Source organism: Miniopterus schreibersii (assembly GCF_964146895.1).
Source record: "Miniopterus schreibersii genome assembly, chromosome: 20".
Lineage (NCBI taxonomy): Eukaryota > Metazoa > Chordata > Mammalia > Chiroptera > Miniopteridae > Miniopterus > Miniopterus schreibersii.
This window is the reverse complement of record NC_138122.1, coordinates 11694992-11710824: the sequence shown is the minus strand read 5'-3', so window position 1 is coordinate 11710824 and position 15833 is coordinate 11694992. Positions and strand designations below refer to the sequence as shown.

Here is a 15833-nt window from a genome sequence, read left to right as displayed (position 1 = left end):
GGGGGTGTATGTCAGTGCACTTCCATTTGAACTTCTCCGTCAAAACTCAGTGTGGACAGGTCTAAGAGACTCGACCTGTCCTGCCCCCAAGGGAGCTGAACTGTCCCCCCAGTTACAGCCAGAGGGACCTTCCAAATAACCACGAGAAGCTTATCCTGTCCTCGGAGAACAGCTGGGCCCTCCCTTAGTGCCCCCTCTGGGGTGTATCTTCTCTCTTGCAAGGAAATATGCCCTGGTAATAATTTTTAAAACTCAAAGAAAGGAGGCAGTGATGGGGGAACCCTGGTCAAGAAGGAGAAACAGGCTTTTCAACCCCTGTGCCTCCCTCCTCACAGAGGTGCAAACAGCACCTCCTGGCCAGGTTAGGCCCAGATGTGATTGGTTTGGCCCAGATGTGATTGGTTTGGCTGGCACAGAATTTAAAAAATGTTGGCCATGAATGCCACGCTCCCTATCACCCTCTCACTCACAGCCAGTGCCACTCACTGGTGAGCTGAGGTCTGTTTCCTTCTCGGTAGCTCTCCCCTGGCTCAGGAACCTTGAGGGCTCTTGGGGTTGCCACTGCCCTTCGTGCCCAGGCTCCGACCTCTGCTGCTGGTCTGTTCTAAGTGTGCACAGATCCCCTTTTCTCCTTTGGTCTAGCAACAGGGTTGGAATGTTTTTCAAAGGCATTTTACCAGGAAGCTAAAAGAAAAGCAAATTCCAGAAAAGGAAAAGCAATGAGAGAGGAAGGATGCATATCTGCAGCACTGGTCCCTCCTCCTGGGTCACACCCTCCGGCCCAGACTGGCCAGATGAGGGTGATCCAGGCAGCACCGGCCCCCAGGCCCTGCCCTGCTCAGCCTCCAAAGTAGAGTGGCCTCCAGGAGAGCTACTGGGGTTTGGGGGATTATCACCCCCTTTCAGGGCCCTTTCCAATCGACCCTTCCTGAAGGTGTCTTCCTGTGGCCCTGGTCGTGTTCAGTGCATCCCCTCAACTTGAGGATCCTGCCCTGACCTTTCCTGCCCAGTGAGAAGGATGCCATTACCTGCTCTCAGGCACTTTCCGTGGCTTAGGCCCTGCAAGTCTGCCCCACCTGTCCTACGTTCTGCTGTTTGGTGGGGGGCTGTGCACTAGCCAACCAGGACAGTTGGCTCTACCTTTTGTGGAATGAGCTACTTTGTCTACTTTAAGAAACCATTTGGGGCTGGTCTTTGGGGAGGGGGCTGGGGCTGTTGAAAGCAGGAGTTGTCTTCTCAGGAAAAGTTGCTCAGACCAGCAGAGCCCCCCCTTTCCTAGATTCTGCTTAAAGTTTGATAGATGGACATAATTTTCCCCTTAGTTACAGAACAGAGATGAGTGACACCCCCAATTGTCAATAGATGCTTGCTCCCTTTCTAGCTCAGGCAATTCTTCCTGTAATCCACCCCCCCCGCCCTACCCCCAAAACGATGCTGGGGAAAGATCTCACAGAACTCAAGTCATTGCCATGTTACAGTATTAATTCCTTAGGCTCACAGTGACAGCAATGTGAGGAGGGTGTTTTTGTCCCACTTTCTCACCTCCTTCCCTTTAGCTGCCCCTCTGGTCCATCTGCAGCCTTTGCCTTGGTGCTGGGTTGGGCCTCCTGGCCTCAGGGGCACTGCTCTGTCTCCTTTACCTGGTGTGGTGGGAGCTGAGCGGCCTCTGGGAACAGCCATCCAGTGAGGCTGAGGGGAGGCTTGAGGAGCCCCTTCCTCCACGGCCTACCCCACAAGCTGCCGTTGTCCCCCAGAGAGACCTCTGGCTCCCCCACAGTTCATGATCCCCGTGGGTGGGAGATGAGGAGATGGGTTGCTCCTGAAGCCAAACCGTTTGGTTGTGGGGTTGGACAGAGCAGAGGAAAAGCAAGGGCATCCAGTGGAGAGAGAACTCTGCTCCCGAGGCTCCAGGTCTGCTTTGCTCTGATTTCATGCTGTTTCATTCATTTTCACGATCAAGGAGGGAGAGCTCTCCTGGAGGCCCGTTGGGCAAGGTGTGCCCAGCTGCAGAGGAGCACAGAACAGGACCTCCGGTCCAGAGCCCGCTCTCCCTTAGGGCCAGTGGCTGATAGGAGAGGGAGTTCCAAGTCTCTTCTTGGGGGGTCTCAGGGATATGCCTCAGGAGGAGCCTATAGGAGAATTGGAGAGTGGAGTTATCCCCCTGCTCCTGTCTCTCTTGCCAGACCCCAGGCTCCCTCATGGCTCCTCCCAGAACCACAACAAGCCAGGCAGACGACACTTACTGGCCTTGGGTGTAGGACAGCTGAGATGACTTCTCTGGGGAGAGTTCTAAGAGTCGGGGGGCCAGGGAGGGAGTCCCCTTCCCAGTCGCTGGATGTGGCTGTTCTCCACGTCCTCTAGCCAGTCTGACTGCCACTCCCACAGGGGCAGGGAGAGGGTGGGGGTCAGGAAGAGGTCATCCCGGGGGGAGGGAGGTGATGAGGCACCTGTGGAGGGTAGAGATATCTGTGGAGGGTTGACCTTCACCCCTGGGAACCAGTTTAGGGCAGAAAGGTTGGGGCCAACTTAAGGCATACACCCAACCCTAAACATAATCTAACCCCAACTTGGTCCATCAGTCTCAGTGGCCCCAGCCCCGGGGACAGGAAGACAGTCCGTTAGTTTCTGTAGAGAGAATGTCTCTAACCAGCCTTTTGCCCACACTCACCCCCTCCCCGGCACCCCCCCCCTTATGGGAACTTCTGCCCTGGATGATCCTTGTTCTCTCGTGCACCACAAGCTTGGGGGTGTAGGATAGAGTTAGGGTTCATGAGATGGGTAGAGGGGATCTGATAGAGCAGGTGAGGCAGGGACACCAAAGGGGCACAGGGAGCCCTGACTCCCTCTGTGGCCATGGAGATAATGGTCCACCCTGCTACCCATGTGAAGGGTGAGCCCAGCTGCTCCTCCCACAGCCACAGCCACAGGCAAGGCAAGAAGAAGGGCTTGGAAGCGCGGCAGAGGTGAAAGAGGCTGGGGGGCCACTTTCCTGGACACCCCCGTCTGGGTGAGAGGGGCATCCTGGAGGTAGGGAACTGGATCGCAGTTGGCTGCCTCCAGGCTTCAGACTTGAGCCATCTGTCCTTGTTCTCATGGGTGACCTTGGGCAAGTTAATAAACCTGTTTCGCCCAGCTGTTGTGGCTCAGTGGTTGAGCACCAGCCCATGAACCAGGGGTCACAGTTCCATTCCAGGTCAGGGCCCCTGCCTGTGCCCGTGTTTTGGCTCGATCCCCAGTCGGGGGCGTGCAGGAGGCAGATGATCAGTGACTCTCTCATCGTTGATGTTTCTCTCTCTCTCTCTCCTTTCCTCTCCCTGAAATCAGTAAAGACATATTTATAAAAATAAAAATAAAATAAATAAACCTGTCTGACTTAGTGTCCTCATTTGGAAAAGAATAAAGAACATTCCTCCCAGAGGTTCTGTTACTGGATGTATGTAAAGTGCTTATCATAGAGCCTGGGGCGCAGTAATCGTCTAATAAACTGGCTGTTTTAAGGACAGTGGCGCAGACCAGGATTAGGAAGCTTTGCCTCTTGGTTGGGGAGAAGGGGTCTTGCAGGAGCCGTGCCCACTCCAAGGAGGGGAGGGGGGAACGTACCCGTGAAGACGCAGTCTGCCTCCCTGGGCTCCAGACCGAAGCCGAGGCTGTCCACGGCCACTGCCAGGGCCCGAGCGAAGTGGGCATCGGCGAGGAAGGAGCCGTCGGAGGAGCTGACCAGGCTGGCTCTGGCACTGGGGGCGTTGTCCTCGGAGGCTGAGCCCCAGCCATTGGCCAAGGAGCCCTCGCTGGGGGTGGGCGTGAGGCAGGGCCGGGGTGGGCACAACAAGCTCCCCGCCTCGGGCCCTACCCCGCCTCCAGGCCTGCCCATGTCTGCCAGCTCTGAAGCGGTGGGGACGCTGATGTACCCGTAGGTGCTGGGGGGTGAAGGAGCCCTTGGCGTGGGAGAGACACCGTTCCTAGGAAGAGGGAGCACGATGGTTGCCGTGGGGTAGGCCAAACGCTCCGCTCAAGGAGGGGTGGAAGGAGGCGGGGACCAGCATGCTCTAAGCCTTCGGCTTTCACTCGGGCTACTCACCTGGGGGTCTCCTCACCCTCGCTGAGCTCCAGGCACAGGGCCACCTCCTCAGGAGTCAGCACACTGTCCTGATCCTCCCCCAGGGATGACAGTGAAGAGCTGGACAGGCGACTGGAGGTTGGGCTGGGGCCCGAGAGGGAGGAGGCCTGGCGGCTGGAGTGGCTGGAGTGGCTGGAGGTACCAGAGAGGGTGAAGGTGGGAATGGGGGCTGCTGACAGTGGGAGGGAGGAGGGAGCTTGGGGCTCCACTGAGTGCCTGACGGGGTAAGACAGAGATGGCAGGATGGTTAGTCCCTGCTCACCGTCCCCCAGCCCCGTCCCAGCTCAGCTAACAGCCCTCACCTCCCCCAAGCCCCCCGCCCTGCTTTTTGACCCCATGCCCTCTTACTGGGTCTGCTGGTTCTGAGTGGGGGCTTCATGAGCAGGGAGTGGTGCTGGTGGGAGAGGGCAAGTGAGCTCATGGGAGGAGCTGAGGAGCTGCGGTCCCAGGGCCCGCCAGGCAACCAGAGTTCGGGGCACGGCGCCTGGGGAGCAATAGCCTGGGCATGAGCATGGCAGAACCCCCTCAGCCCCAACCTGGCCTGCCCCCCAGCCCCCCTCCCTGCCTCACTTCCTCTCACCGGGGCTTTGGGAGAGGTTCTTGGAGCCTTTATTCCCCAGCTCCCAGGCCCAGAGCTCCACAGGGCGGCTGGCCCGGAGCAGCGGGGAGCTGTTGGCCTGGTGCAGCTCTGCAAAGGAAATGTCAGTAGTTGGGGGACAAGCCAGGGTGGGCTTTTCAGACCCCAACTGCAGGTTCCAGCTTCAGCCTTGTCATCCAATTACACTTTAGGGCCCCTGAACTCAGAGAAAAGAGGAAAGAACCTCTCTCCATTGTCTCCTCCCCCTTCCAGCCTTCAGCCAGGCAGCTGTAATAGGGTAGAAAGAGCACTAGGCTTGGGGTCAAAAAATGGGCTCTCGTCGATCGCCCAGCTGAGCCATACAGTAGCTGCGTGACCTCTGGTAAATCCATTAACCTTTCTGAGCCTCAGTTTCATTTGTAAACCCCACTTCAAATGATGGTTTTTCCAATTAAATAAAAACAGATCGGAAAGTTCCTGGCACCTAATAGTTTTCTTTTCCCTTACGGTATACATTCCCATCTTCCTGCTCTCTGTATCTTCACATGGTTGCTCTTCTCAGTAATTTTGGCTCTTTGACGACATGTGCTCCTTCTTTCCTTGGAGAGAGTCTATTAATTTCCATTTTTCGCATTGTGAAAATCTCACATGGTTCTGGCTAGCCCTGCCCTGAGAAACTCGAGTGCCTCTCACCTGGGAAATGGGTTGGACTGTCAAATTGTGCTGAATGGAGACAAAACCAAGTAACCCTAGACCAGGCCAGGTGTGATGGGAAGAGGAACTCTAGAGTAGGAAGATGTGTTGGTCTCACCCAAAGAGGCGATGCCCTGCCCATAGAGTCAGTATTTGTCGACTAAATGAGTGACTGATGGATGCTATTAGAGATGCAGGTGTAAACAAGTACATACGTGATTCTCATAGGTGAATCACACTTAGAGACAAGGCTGAGTGAACTCCAACAATAGAGAAGCTGAGGTAACTGCAAGAACAGACCCAGCCATGGACAATGTTTCCTGATCAGGCCAGAACCCAAGTGGATCTAAGTAAACCAGAGAGGAAACTGGGTAATAGAAATACAAGATAATAGATTATCTCAACACCAGGAACCAGGGCAAAGGAGGAAAGAAACAGCCTTCAGATTAGTGTCCCATGATCAGAGGCCCAGACCAAAGGCTAGGAGGGACCTTCAAGGTAGAGCTGTCTAGTCGATCTAATTTCAAGGACCTGGGGGGCACCATGGGCAGTTCAGAGCAGGGACAAGACTAACACCCCATCTGGGCCCTGGGAATCCATGTACAGTGGCCAGATCTTCTAAGCCACTGGGATGAAAACCCACACAATGGCTGGACTGCCTCCATCGAAGTTTGCTTTTGTACTTTGCCTGGTTTGGTTTTTGTACATTTCCTTTAGTTGTCTGACCTAGGGAGGCCAACATCAGGTGCTCCAACTCTGCCATCATCAGCTTTATCTTATCTAGCGCCTGGCTTCCTAAGTTTAGAAATGGGGACACATGTTGGTTGGTTGGTTGATGGTATGGAAAGGGAGGGGAAAAGGTCAATCCTGGAAAAGGCTGTATTCTCACCCTTTTTTATCTCCTCTAAAGGATTCTGGTAATAAAAAGCTTCCTCCCGCCTTGCTTGGAATTACTTGGATTTTAATTTTAGTGTTATTTGGATAAACTCTACAATAAAAATGTTATCAAGGTTAAGCCAAATCTCATTGGCCATATCTGAATTGCAACAAATATTTGTTTGAATTAATGAGACTATTCAGTGTATGTATCTAGCAAAGCACTTGGAACTAAGAACCCAATATAATGGATAGGACATGGGAGAGTGCAGTTGTGATAATATCCATTATGGAGAAAATGCCCAACTAAGGTCAAATAGAAAAAGGAATGTCGGTTAAGGGGAGTAGGGGCACCGAGAGAGCCTGCCAGTTTCAGAAAATGAAGAAGCATCAGTCTTGGACTAGGTGACAGCAGTAGAGCCAAAGCCACGGCTCTGGGCAAGATCAGAGCATGATGTTGCCGGAGCTGCTGAGGCCCTGGGAGCCAGAGGTAGGCGAAGTCTCCACCAGTCCACAGGGGTCATTGTGGTCAGCCCATCCTGGGGCAGTTGTGGGGTGGGGCTGGGATGAAGAGAGACACGGGTGAAGGGAGGGTCTAAACTCCTGAGGGAGGTCAGGAAGCCTCATCTCAGAATTGGACCCTTTCTTAAGAATCGACTGCAGAAAACTATTCACCCTTTCCCAGTAGTGTTAATATTCTAAGAGGGGCTATCGGCTCTATTCAAAGCCATGTAGTTCACCATAGGGAAGCTGGTTTTTAAATGAGATTCATGCAACCTCTTTTTAGTTGGTACTTTAGTAGCACTGAGAACTTCTAATGCAATAGCTTGGAGGCAAAGCTGGAAAAAATGCCAGCTTCACTAATATTTAGAGTCATAATATTTTGCATATTGGACAAGCTCTTAATACTCAGAATCCATATTTGTCTTAATAAAAATTTGATTATAAACTTTAGAAAACTTTGGCTGTTGAACATTGTAGATCTTGCTAATCGTTATAGAAGGCTCATGAAGGCAGTAGGTAGAGTACAGGCCAATGTTCAGAGATGGGAGGAAAAAGTCAGAAAGAGGATAGGATTTCCCAAGGATGTCCCCAGAGAGGTTCACAGTAGCCCTTGGGAGCAGACCACTCTGACTTCAGATCTGAGTTCAGCTTATTGACATGGGATTTTGAACAAGTTGCCCAATTCTATTCCTCTTTCCCTGTCTGTAAAATTAGAGAAATAATCAACCAAGTCAATGTGTTGCGAGGATTAAATAAAATAAATATAAGTAAAGCATCTAACATAGTGGTTGTTAAAGAAACAGAGACTAATTATTTCTCTCTGGAAAGTCAAAGCAGGCTGCTGGAAGTCAGGAGAAATTCGGCGGGGAGGAAATACTCCCCTGGGAAGCTGGCTGGGAGTCGTGCCTCGGCAGGCCCGCATGTGGAGCACAGGGGGCTGTTCACCGGAGCTGGAGGCTTCAGGCCAGCACTGATCACATTCTGCCAGGCTCTGGAATGACTTGTGTGCCCGTCAGGCACTTTCATTAGGCTTTGAGCCCTTAGAGGGCAAGGACCGAGTCTGGTCTCTCTGAGTCTGGTCCTGGCGCTTATTAAACACTTGTTGAGCTGAGTTGACTGCAGAAGCAGCACTCACTACTGGTGTGGCCAAACCAAAACATGGGCCGAGGCCGGCATGCCCCTAGCTGAGTGCTTTGCTGACGGGCATCCACGAGGACAGGAGAATGGAAGCTGTGGGTGGGGTGCTCCCCTTACCTGTCTTCAAGACCCCAGGCCACATTGTGGCCACATGCCCACTCCTGGTCCCTCCCTGCTCCAGGCTGCGTCTGTCTTCCCCACCCTTACCTTGCTTCTTTTTGGCCTTCCAAGCCTCTGCGGGGGCCACGGAAAAGCGTGGGCAAGAGAGCCCCCTGCGGCTGCAGAGGCTGTCTGAGCTGGGCCAGGGGCTGGAGAGCCGGGCCCGCTGGGGTCGGAGGTGCCTGATAGCTGGGGTCCGGGGGCTTGGCCGGACCGGGGGGCTGGAAGGCTCAGTGATGAGGGAGCCGTAGAAAGTGCTGGTGTCGGGAAGCAGGGGCACACCAGGGCTGCGGGGATCCCAGGAGATCACTGCAGTCAAAAACAAGAGGAATGATGGTGAACTCATCCTGCCCCATGTCTCTGTCCAGCCCTGGGATCTCTGTTCCAAAGCTAGGCCCTGCCCACCCTGGGCATGCTCACAGGAGCAACGGGGGTCTAGTGGGTCCCGGGGGTCCACTCCCAGCCGGCTGCTAAGACTGCTGCTGCTGCTCAGGTCCTGGGAGCCAGAGGTGGATCGCCAAGTGTCTGCCAGCCAGGGGGAGTCGCTGTGGTCCATCCTGGGGCAAGGAAGTGGGGTGGGGGGTAAGGGCAGGAGAAACAGTGAAGTGAGAACCAGAGGGTAGCTGAAAGGGTGGAGCAGATGGTGATATAGGCTTTATTTTGCCTACATTTAAGCCCTTCAGCCTCCTTAAAATCTCTGATCTGATGCCTCCAACTCAGTGCCCTTTCTTATCCTGGGATCAGAGGAAGTCTAGGTTGCCCAGGGCTAGGAGACACAGCTGTGTGCTAAGACAGAAAGAGCTTATATCTGGAGCAAGATAAACCCAGTTTGAAAATGCCCGTCAGCCACAGCCCAGCTGTACACCCCTGGGAGTAAGTCTGCCAGCCTCTCGAAGCCCCAGGTTCTGTGAAAGTAACAGCTTCCATATGAGGCTGATGCTGTGAGCTGGAAGGAGGAAACGTTAGGCCACACGCTGGCAGAACAGGGGCCTGCTACCAGAATGTTGGCCTCTCTACCTCTAGTCTGGTTCCCCTTGAACTGGAGGTGGGGGGACGGGAGGGGGCATGCTGGCTGCCCGTGATCTTTCAACAACAGGGATCAGACCAAAGCACTTCTCTGCCTGAAACCTTCAGTGGCTCCCCATTTACCAAGAGAGAGCCCAGCTGCCTAGCATCGCTAACAGGGCCCTCATTGGTCTGGCTTCCAGCTCCCTAATCTTATCCTTTGCTCTGACCCATCTCACACGCAATGCCCCAACCAGTCCTTTCCCTGTGAACAGTGCGGCTATTTCTGGCTGCCCTCTTTGGCCTTCTTCTGTCAGGGTAAACGTGGAAACTTCCTCCTGTATTTACCTGCCCTAATCTCTTCCATGTATCTTGTACATGTTTTTGTCTTCCAACTCTGGGCTGTGTTCGTACACTAGCATGGATATCTCTGTCTAGACTGATGGAGATGGAGACTGTTCTAAAGGAATGAATGAGTCTCCCTCGAGGACAGGAATAAAGTCTTGGGGGGGGGGGCAGAGAAAGTTTAGGGCAGAGCAGACAAAGCCCAGGCAGTAACTAAAGAGAAAGGCCCGTGAGCATAGAAAAATGCAGGAACACAGCACCAGCTTGGAACCTTGCTCTGAGCTGCGAAACTGATAGCAAAATGGTCTGGCTGGATGTGTCTGGCACATAGTAGGTCCTTGATAAATTTCTGTTGAAAGATGCAGATCTGGGATGTGAGACCTCCCAGAGGAAATCTAATGAGATAGATAGCTGGAAAATGGGGGCAGATGAAGTGGTTATTTCGTGTAAAGCTCAGCCAACAGGATTAAAAAGAATGCTTTCTTAGTATCTTGTCTCATGACCGCAGACTCGCTCTGGGAGCCAAACACACTTGGAGCAGAGGCACCTGCAATCGCCACTGCTGAAAAGAGTAAGAATCTAAGGTGTCGGGGCAGAGCGCCCTCTAGTGGAACTGTGGGCGGATCATTGTGAAGGAAAGACAGCTAAATAGTTGAATATTTACCAAAAGCCAAGGCACGGCTAGGTGAACACTGAGTGTACAGAGAAAATTAGAAATTCGGCTGGCCCTCCCATGCTAGTTACCCTCCACCCAGGAGAAAGAGTCAGCAGGAAAGTGTAGTCAGTAGTATTATCAGTGAGAGGTCGGTGACAAGAGCACTGGATTAGGAGTTCAGAAGGCCAGCTGTGCTGCCTTGGGCTAAGTCACTTAAGTTTATGACGCTCAGTTTATTCTCTGTCAAATGGTGTGAAAGAGAAAATCATTCTCTGTTGGAGTTGAGGAGGGACACAGGTACTAGGATTCCCAACTGCCTGGAGTAGGGGAGACTCTGTCCAGTTCTCTGTCCCAGCTCCACTAACCCTCGGTCCCCTGTCCCTCCCTCCCCTCAGGCCCGTCCCCTTTCATCTCTCACCTGTGCTTTAGGATGGCGTCCTCGCTGGTATACCTGTACAGACCTGAGAGAGGGCAGGAAGGAGGCTAAGTCCAGAGTCCCCAGCACCAGGCTAGAGATCTAACCCCCCACAGTGTTCTTACTGGACCCAGGGAGCCCTGGCCACCTGGAGCCCACTGCACTCTCTCACCTGGGCCCAGGTGCACCCCAGTGCGGCGCCGGCAGTGGACACACACAGTGATGCCCAGCAGCAGCAGCCAGAGCACAACACCCCCGGAGGCGATGACCTCTGGACGCCTCAGAGTGGCTCTCAGCTGCTCCAGGGTCCACGGGCCATGGTCCCTGGGCTCCCGGGCTGCTCGCTCCATGGTCTGCTCTGTAGGGAATTTGGAGCTCAGGGGTAGGGGGCAGGTGAGGCGATGAGGGTTGGACAGAGAAGGGGGGAGGGGCTGGGAGTATGAGGTGGGAACGGGGGAGAGAGGGAGGTGGGAACTGGGGTTGAGGGATACGGGTGGGATCAGTGGAGACTGCCCTCACCTAAAACGAGGCACACAGGGCTGCTGGGCTCCCCAGCCCCAGCCCCAGTGACTGCAGCCACCTGTACGCAGTAGGAACCTGGCACGTGGGTGGGGATCTCCAGCTGGGTCTGCTCGCCTGCCACTGTCCAGTTGGTTGAGGGCAATGAGGTGTTGCTCAGGCTCCACACCTAAGGACAAGCAGGGGTGAGCAGCGCCCCTGGCACCATCCCAGCTGCTGAACCCATCATCTGTAGGTCAGACTTTGAGCCTGTAGTCATCCTGCCTTGGGGTTTACCAGGGGACACTTCCCACACTTGCACCCACACTTCTATTCCTGTCCTGTGCCCTACATTCTGACCTCAGCCTCACCTTCCATGCCTGTAAATTGGGGATAAGAACCCACGTGGACTGTGAGATGAAAAGAGATCAGGTATATAACTGCCTGGCTGGGTCTGGCAGATGCTCCCTCACTTCTCTGCACAGGTACATTTCTCAGTGCCCAGAGCAAGGGCATGCAGGATGCCAGGGAAGAGGGAGGTCCTGGCACCATTAGGAAGGGGTGTATCAGCTTGTGGGGGTACCTGGTAGCTGCGGATGATGCCATTGTGGTTTTCAGCAGGTGGTGGGACCCAGTTTACAAGGACACTGCCATTGCCAGGTTTTAGGGTTACCTCCTGTGGAGGGGCACTGGGCACTGGGGAGAGGGAGAGAGGCTGTAAGGAATGAGGGAGAGGACCCGGGAGGGAGCTGGGATGGGGACACAGGGTCAGAGGCCATACTGATGGAGTAAGAGCTCTGCCTGTCTGAGCAGGGCAGAAGGGAGTCCAGGAGTAGGCACCCCCTCCCCAGACTGCAGTGGGACAGTCCTCCAGGACCCCACAGGCAAGAAGGGACCAGAGGGTCTACTGTTGGGTTCTGGGGGCATCTGTCCCTGACCTTGCTCAGGCAGCCTCAGGAGCAGCACATTGCTGTCAGGGCCTCGAGCCTGGCCGAAGGATGGTCTCACTTTGAATTCGTAGTCTTGGCCCCACTGGAGGCCCCCAAGCTCTGCGTTCTGCCAGCCAGCCAGCAGGGCCTCTGCCCACGGAGCTCCCTGGCCTCCTGGTGCCGACTGGGTCCTGAACAGCGCTGTGTAGGACAGAGCAGAGGCAGCTCGGCCGCTTACCTGGGAGAGAGTCCCGAGAAAGGCAGAGGGGTCAGGGGCTCATGATCAGTCCTTTCTTGAGTCCTGGCCTAGCTCTATCCCTGGGTCCCGGGCCTCACCTTCCAGCTGAGCCACACAGCAGGCCCAGACTTGGTGCCCTTGGAGGGATCGGGGTTCAGCAGGGTCACATTTTCTAGCTGAATGTGCTCAGCCAGCAGCTCGAGAGGATGCTCTGTGGGAAACAGGGCTGGGGTGGGGGCTACAGGCCGGAGGGAAGGGCCTGAGGAGTAGGGTAACCCTTAGCTGCTGAGAAACCAGACTCCCAGCTTCCCCAGGACTGGAGCGCTGTTTCACTGTTAGATGGGGAAGCCACCCCTAAAATGGGGTCCACACCACTCTGATGCCCATCCCAGGTTGAACCCCACATACCCTAACCTCAATCCAAACCAGACCACACTAGCCTAACTGGAGGCCCCCGCATTGGCCCTGACTTTAGCTACCCTTCTTTACCCTGGACAGACACCCTGGCTGCCCGGCTCTCCCGTTGTCCAGCTTTGTTGGTGGCCACACATATATAGGTCCCTGCGTCGCTCTTCTCTGCTCTGACCATCCTCAAGGAGCCCCCGGACACCTGTCAGGGCAGGCGCACTGTGAGGAGGAGGGGCTCTGGCTGGGAGGGAAGCTGAAGGCCTCACTGCTTTCCTTCCCTCACATTCTGCAGGGCACCTGAGGCTGGGGGGGGGGGGGTGTTAGCCCCTTGAGGTGTGCTCAGTAGTGCCAGGACGAGGAGAAGTATGGGGAAGGGAACTACACTTACCAAGTGCCGCCCTGGCTGGAGGGCCAGGGGTTTCCCATCCTTCCACCAGGTGACTGTGGGCTTTGGGTGGCCAGAGGGCGGTTCACATTCCAGGGTCACCTGCTGGCCCACTGTGGCCACCGTGTCCTGAGGCTGGACCTGGAAATCCTCCAGAAGGGCTGTGGGGAGAAGGGAGGCTCTGCAGGGAGCAGCGCCCACCTTCCCCTCCCCAAAGGGCCCCCTTGGTGTCTCCTACCACACCTGCTCCATTCTATTTTTTCACTGACAGCGTCCACTCTTCAGAGCCCCCCTCCCAGGTGTTCCATCTGGGTTTGCTCTCAACTCAGCTCCCCCCTCCCATTTCCCAGCCTGAATCTCCCCCCACAGGTGTCCCTTCAAATCTCCTTCGCCGAGGGCACATCACCCAGGTGTGCCCCAGCCTGGGCTCCCTTCCCAGGCCTCACCAGCCACAGACAGCTGAGCACCGTTGCTCACGGCTGTGCCCAGCTGGTTGCTGGCCTCACATGTGTAGATGCCCAGGTCTGAGGGTAGGGCCTGGTTGTCGCGGGCGTGTCCCCGGGCAGGGGGCCGCCACAGCAGCAGGGTTCCATCAGGTTGGAGGTCGTATATGTATGGGGGCCCCATGCTCAGGGGCTGCCCATTCAGCAGCCAGCGGATGGTGGGAGGTGGCTGGCCTGAGGCTTGGCAGCTCATCTTGGCGGGGCCAGGGCCCTGGAGCAGCTGGTCCTGTGGGTGGACTAGGATCTGGGGTGGAAAGTCCTGAGCTGTGCCTCCTGGAAGGGAAAAAGAGGTGGAGCCCTGTCTGACTCCCACCAGGCCCCCAGATCCCTGCATTCCTCATCTGCCTTCTCTCATCTGGAGATCAGTTCAAAGAGGAGGAGCCTTTTGAACTCTCCGTCTGTCTGTCTCACACATACATCATCATCATCATCATCATCGTCTCTTGTACCCTTACCACAAAGGGAGGCAAAGGAGCAAGGGGGCGCTTCTTCCCTGGCCAGGCCTTGGATCAAGGGAGGGCGGGCTAGCAGAGGGGCGGCCACACTCACCCACGCGGAGCAGAAGCAGGAGAGGCAGGGGCCAGCGGACCCCAAGGAGGCCCACTCCTCCGGAGCCCATGGCTGCCCTCAGGTCTCTGTCCTGGTCCCAAGCACTCTGTCCGGCTGCTCTGAGCTCACAGCGAGGGAAGGAGGGGCGGGCGGGCGGCGGTGGTTGTTTGTGGCTGAGGCTGCCCCAGAGGGAAGCAGCTTTGAGGAAACCAATGCTTCCTGCCTGGCCTCGGTGCCTTGAAGAACTGGGAGGAGCCCAGAGGAGAGAAGTTCTCTGCCCCTGACCCTCTGGCCACAACCCTTGACTTCAGCCCTAGCCTTAGGGTTTACCTTGTGATCTAGTCTGAGATTTCTTAACGGTAATCCTCACACTGCAGGGACTCTAACCACAGCCTTGAACCTTAACCCTAAGCCTGCATTTACGCCTCGAGTCATTCTTATCTGCTTCCCAGCGACCCTCGCTAGAGCAGGATAGAAACCCAGAGGTGGGATCTCAGGGCACAGCAGGAAGGAGCCCAAGACAGAGGACAGTGGGCCGTGGGCTGAGGAAACTGAGTGGAGTGGAGCGGTCACTCCTCGGCCCACTCATTCCCCGAGGACTGAGGGGCAGGGGCTGAGCAGGACAGAGGTAGGAAGGATTCAGAGGCTCTGGGACAAGCTGGAGATGTCACTGTGTGTTCCTATTCAGCTCAGAGATAGATGGAATAAGCTTCTGGAAGACCTTGGGCACGTTCCTTAACCCCAGTAAGTCACTTACCTGTGTGTGGGAATAATAATAGTAGCTTGTACTTTGAGGACTGGAGTAGGGACGAGATGCGATAAAACATAAACAACTTTGTACGGTAACCTAATGTATTATAAGCGATCAGCTTACGCAATATTGTTATTTTTATGCATATCCCATCAGTACTATTCAAGCATCCTGGGCAGGGGTACTTTTCAGGCCCAGGGATGGGGTTTGAGTCTGATCTTGAAGAGTCTTTGCAGTCCTGAAACCTGTGTCTGCTGCAGACAGGCCTGTAGCTTCTGAGCCTGAAGTGTCAGGACTCACACCCCTGCTTCCCTCCCCTCCTCCCCCCCCCCCCCAAGAGAAGCTACACTCCCCTCTCAGAGCCCACCTCCTGTTTACAGGTCTCTTCCTTCCAAATCTGGAATCTCAGCCATTTCCTGGAGCTGTTCCCGGAAAGCCAAGCCGGGCTCTGGGGGCTCAACGGAAGACTGTCCAGCCTTTGTTTCCAATTGTTCCTGGCCAGCTCCTCTGTGGGGCCCCTAACCCAGCTGACTCCCTCCCTCCCCCCGCTTCCCAGCCTGGCCTCAGCACCAGCCACGGCCACAACCCTAACAGCCTATCAAGAGGGCTCCTTCACAACCCCTCAAACGCACACCAAGGCTGATTAAGACGATTAGGGCAGGAGAAAACCTTGGTTTCTACAACCGGAGCACTTCCAACTGGTGGAAATAGAGTGACAGTAACAGAGTGACGGAGCTGGAAGGATAGGAGTTGGGATCAGAGAATAGCTTGGTATTTCAGCAGCAGAGGAGCTAAGGACAGTGACAAAGTCCACAGTATGTGTGCCAGACAGAGTGGAGTAGCGTTTACAGGGTCAAGGATCCGTGGAGCCAGAGGGATAAAGGGGTATCCATGTGGACACTGAAGTCAGCCAAGGGTGACACATGAAAGGACGTGGTGAGACAGATGAATTTACTGCACACACCGCCAGCCTGAGATTTCCCAGATACACAGCCCTTAAGCCTGTCTGACCCCGACTGCTCGCTCCCCAAGTACGTTGCCGTCAGCAGGCCTTTGTTCGTCTCTTCTGCTTGCACGCTGGACTTGGGG

General features: G+C 55.2%; 1 protein-coding gene across 1 annotated transcript; it reads right to left on the bottom strand.

Moving 5' to 3' along the window:
• Window positions 1-1458: 1458 nt before the first annotated feature.
• ROBO4 (roundabout guidance receptor 4) lies at window positions 1459-14129 on the bottom strand. Its single transcript, XM_081123020.1, has 18 exons — window positions 13994-14129; window positions 13388-13717; window positions 12945-13102; window positions 12638-12758; window positions 12247-12359; window positions 11920-12148; window positions 11565-11677; window positions 11003-11171; window positions 10656-10841; window positions 10487-10529; window positions 8484-8620; window positions 8112-8372; window positions 4698-4805; window positions 4466-4601; window positions 4079-4333; window positions 3601-3959; window positions 2244-2447; window positions 1459-2129 (listed from the first exon to the last, which is right to left on the bottom strand). The coding sequence occupies exons 1-17, from the start codon at window positions 14061-14063 to the stop codon at window positions 2290-2292; spliced, it is 2946 nt and encodes a 981-aa protein (XP_080979146.1). The 5' UTR covers window positions 14064-14129; the 3' UTR covers window positions 1459-2129; window positions 2244-2289.
• Window positions 14130-15833: the final 1704 nt, after the last annotated feature.